At 50.1% G+C, this 1,408-nt stretch overlaps 1 protein-coding gene across 1 annotated transcript; it reads right to left on the minus strand.

The window, feature by feature from the left end:
- Positions 1-229: 229 nt before the first annotated feature.
- On the minus strand, positions 230-1,097 carry gjb8 (gap junction protein beta 8). The gene has a single exon (XM_037686663.1). It carries the CDS (start codon positions 1,086-1,088, stop codon positions 309-311), a length of 780 nt encoding a protein of 259 aa, XP_037542591.1. The 5' UTR covers positions 1,089-1,097; the 3' UTR covers positions 230-308.
- Between the last annotated feature and the right edge of the window lie 311 nt (positions 1,098-1,408).

Consider the following 1,408-nt stretch of genomic DNA (forward strand, 5'->3'; position numbering starts at 1 on the left):
TGGTTCTGATTGTTTGGACTTGATGAACTCGTGACCTGTTCAGGGTGCTGCCCACCTCCTGCCCAGTGACTGATGGATGTAAACCCATCTCCCCACGACCCTGAACAGGACTGAGTGTGTATAGAAACAAACTTTTTCACCGGTTTGAACTCCACCATGATGAGAAATATTCAGCCGTGAACAACAAATTTAAGGCCATAAGAGACAGAACGTCCGGACAGCTGATCTGTTGCATGTTCTGCACTAATAGTTCACGCTGCGAGAGCCTTTCAGCTGAAAATGTTACAGTTCATTTGTCTGTCAGCTCTTCAGCACATCGTCTTGTTGCTGGATGAATCTGTGGAGGGCGACAGCAGCATCTCGTTCTTCTTGTTATCCTGGGTCACATTTTCTGAGTAGGCGTGCTTCCTCCTCTTTGACCTGTTCAAGCACCGTATGAGGGCCTTGACGATGAGGTAGCACAGCTCGGCTACGTTCAGGACCATGCAGATGGCCGACGAAGCCACCATGAAGATGGTGAAGATGGTCTTCTCTGTTGGCCGAGAGATGAAACAGTCCACCTTGTTTGGGCAAGGCCACTGCTCACACTTCACAAGTCTGGGCATCTGAAAACCATCGTAGACAAAGTACAAGGCGTACATGAACCCACCCTCAAAGATGAGCCGGAAAAACAGGCTACATGTGTAAGTCCACCACAGTGGGCCAGTGATGGGTAGCCGTCTCTTCTTCAGCGTCTCCAGGTCTGTGTTTTCAGTACCATTGGAGGACAGCATGGTCCTCTTATCCCCACGTTTTCTGTAGGCGACGTGCATGGCTACAAGCAGAGCTGGGGTGGAAACAAAGATGAGCTGTAGGCACCACAGGCGGATGTGTGACACGGGGAAGAAGTGGTCGTAGCAGACGTTTTTGCATCCAGGCTGCTGCGTGTTGCACGTGAAGTCCGACTGCTCGTCTCCCCACACGCTCTCAGCAGCCAGAACCAGTATAGTGATGCGGAAGATGAAGAGCACGGACAGCCAGATCTTCCCAAGGCTGGTGGAGTGCTTGTTGACCCCCCCCAGCTGGGCATAAAGTGCCCCCCAACTCATCGTGGCAAAGAGGACTCTGCGAGCTCAGGACAACCTGCAGGGTTTAACAGATCAGAGGGTTTAGTGTCAGAACTAGTGCGTCTTTAAAAACAAAAACACCTTGAGAAAGTTGGATGATCTAACATGATGAAAAACAAGACAGACTTTAAATGAGTTTAAAGGACAGGACAAACACACAGACCCACATTCCAGGACGGAATGGGTCTTTGATGGGTTTACACTGGAGAGTCAGACCATCAGCCTGCATGAGTACTCCCATACTCTCTGCATGAGTACTCCCATACTATCTGCATGAGTACTCCCATACTGTCTGCATGAGT

The sequence above is a fragment of the Nematolebias whitei genome, chromosome 13, assembly GCF_014905685.2.
Source record: "Nematolebias whitei isolate Nwh7 chromosome 13, NemWhi1, whole genome shotgun sequence".
NCBI classification, from domain to species: domain Eukaryota; kingdom Metazoa; phylum Chordata; class Actinopteri; order Cyprinodontiformes; family Rivulidae; genus Nematolebias; species Nematolebias whitei.

Bases quoted from the DNA above. Each gene is read 5' to 3' on its own strand.
- gjb8 (XM_037686663.1), bottom strand. From the start codon at position 1,088: ATGAGTTGGGGGGCACTTTATGCCCAGCTGGGGGGGGTCAACAAGCAC.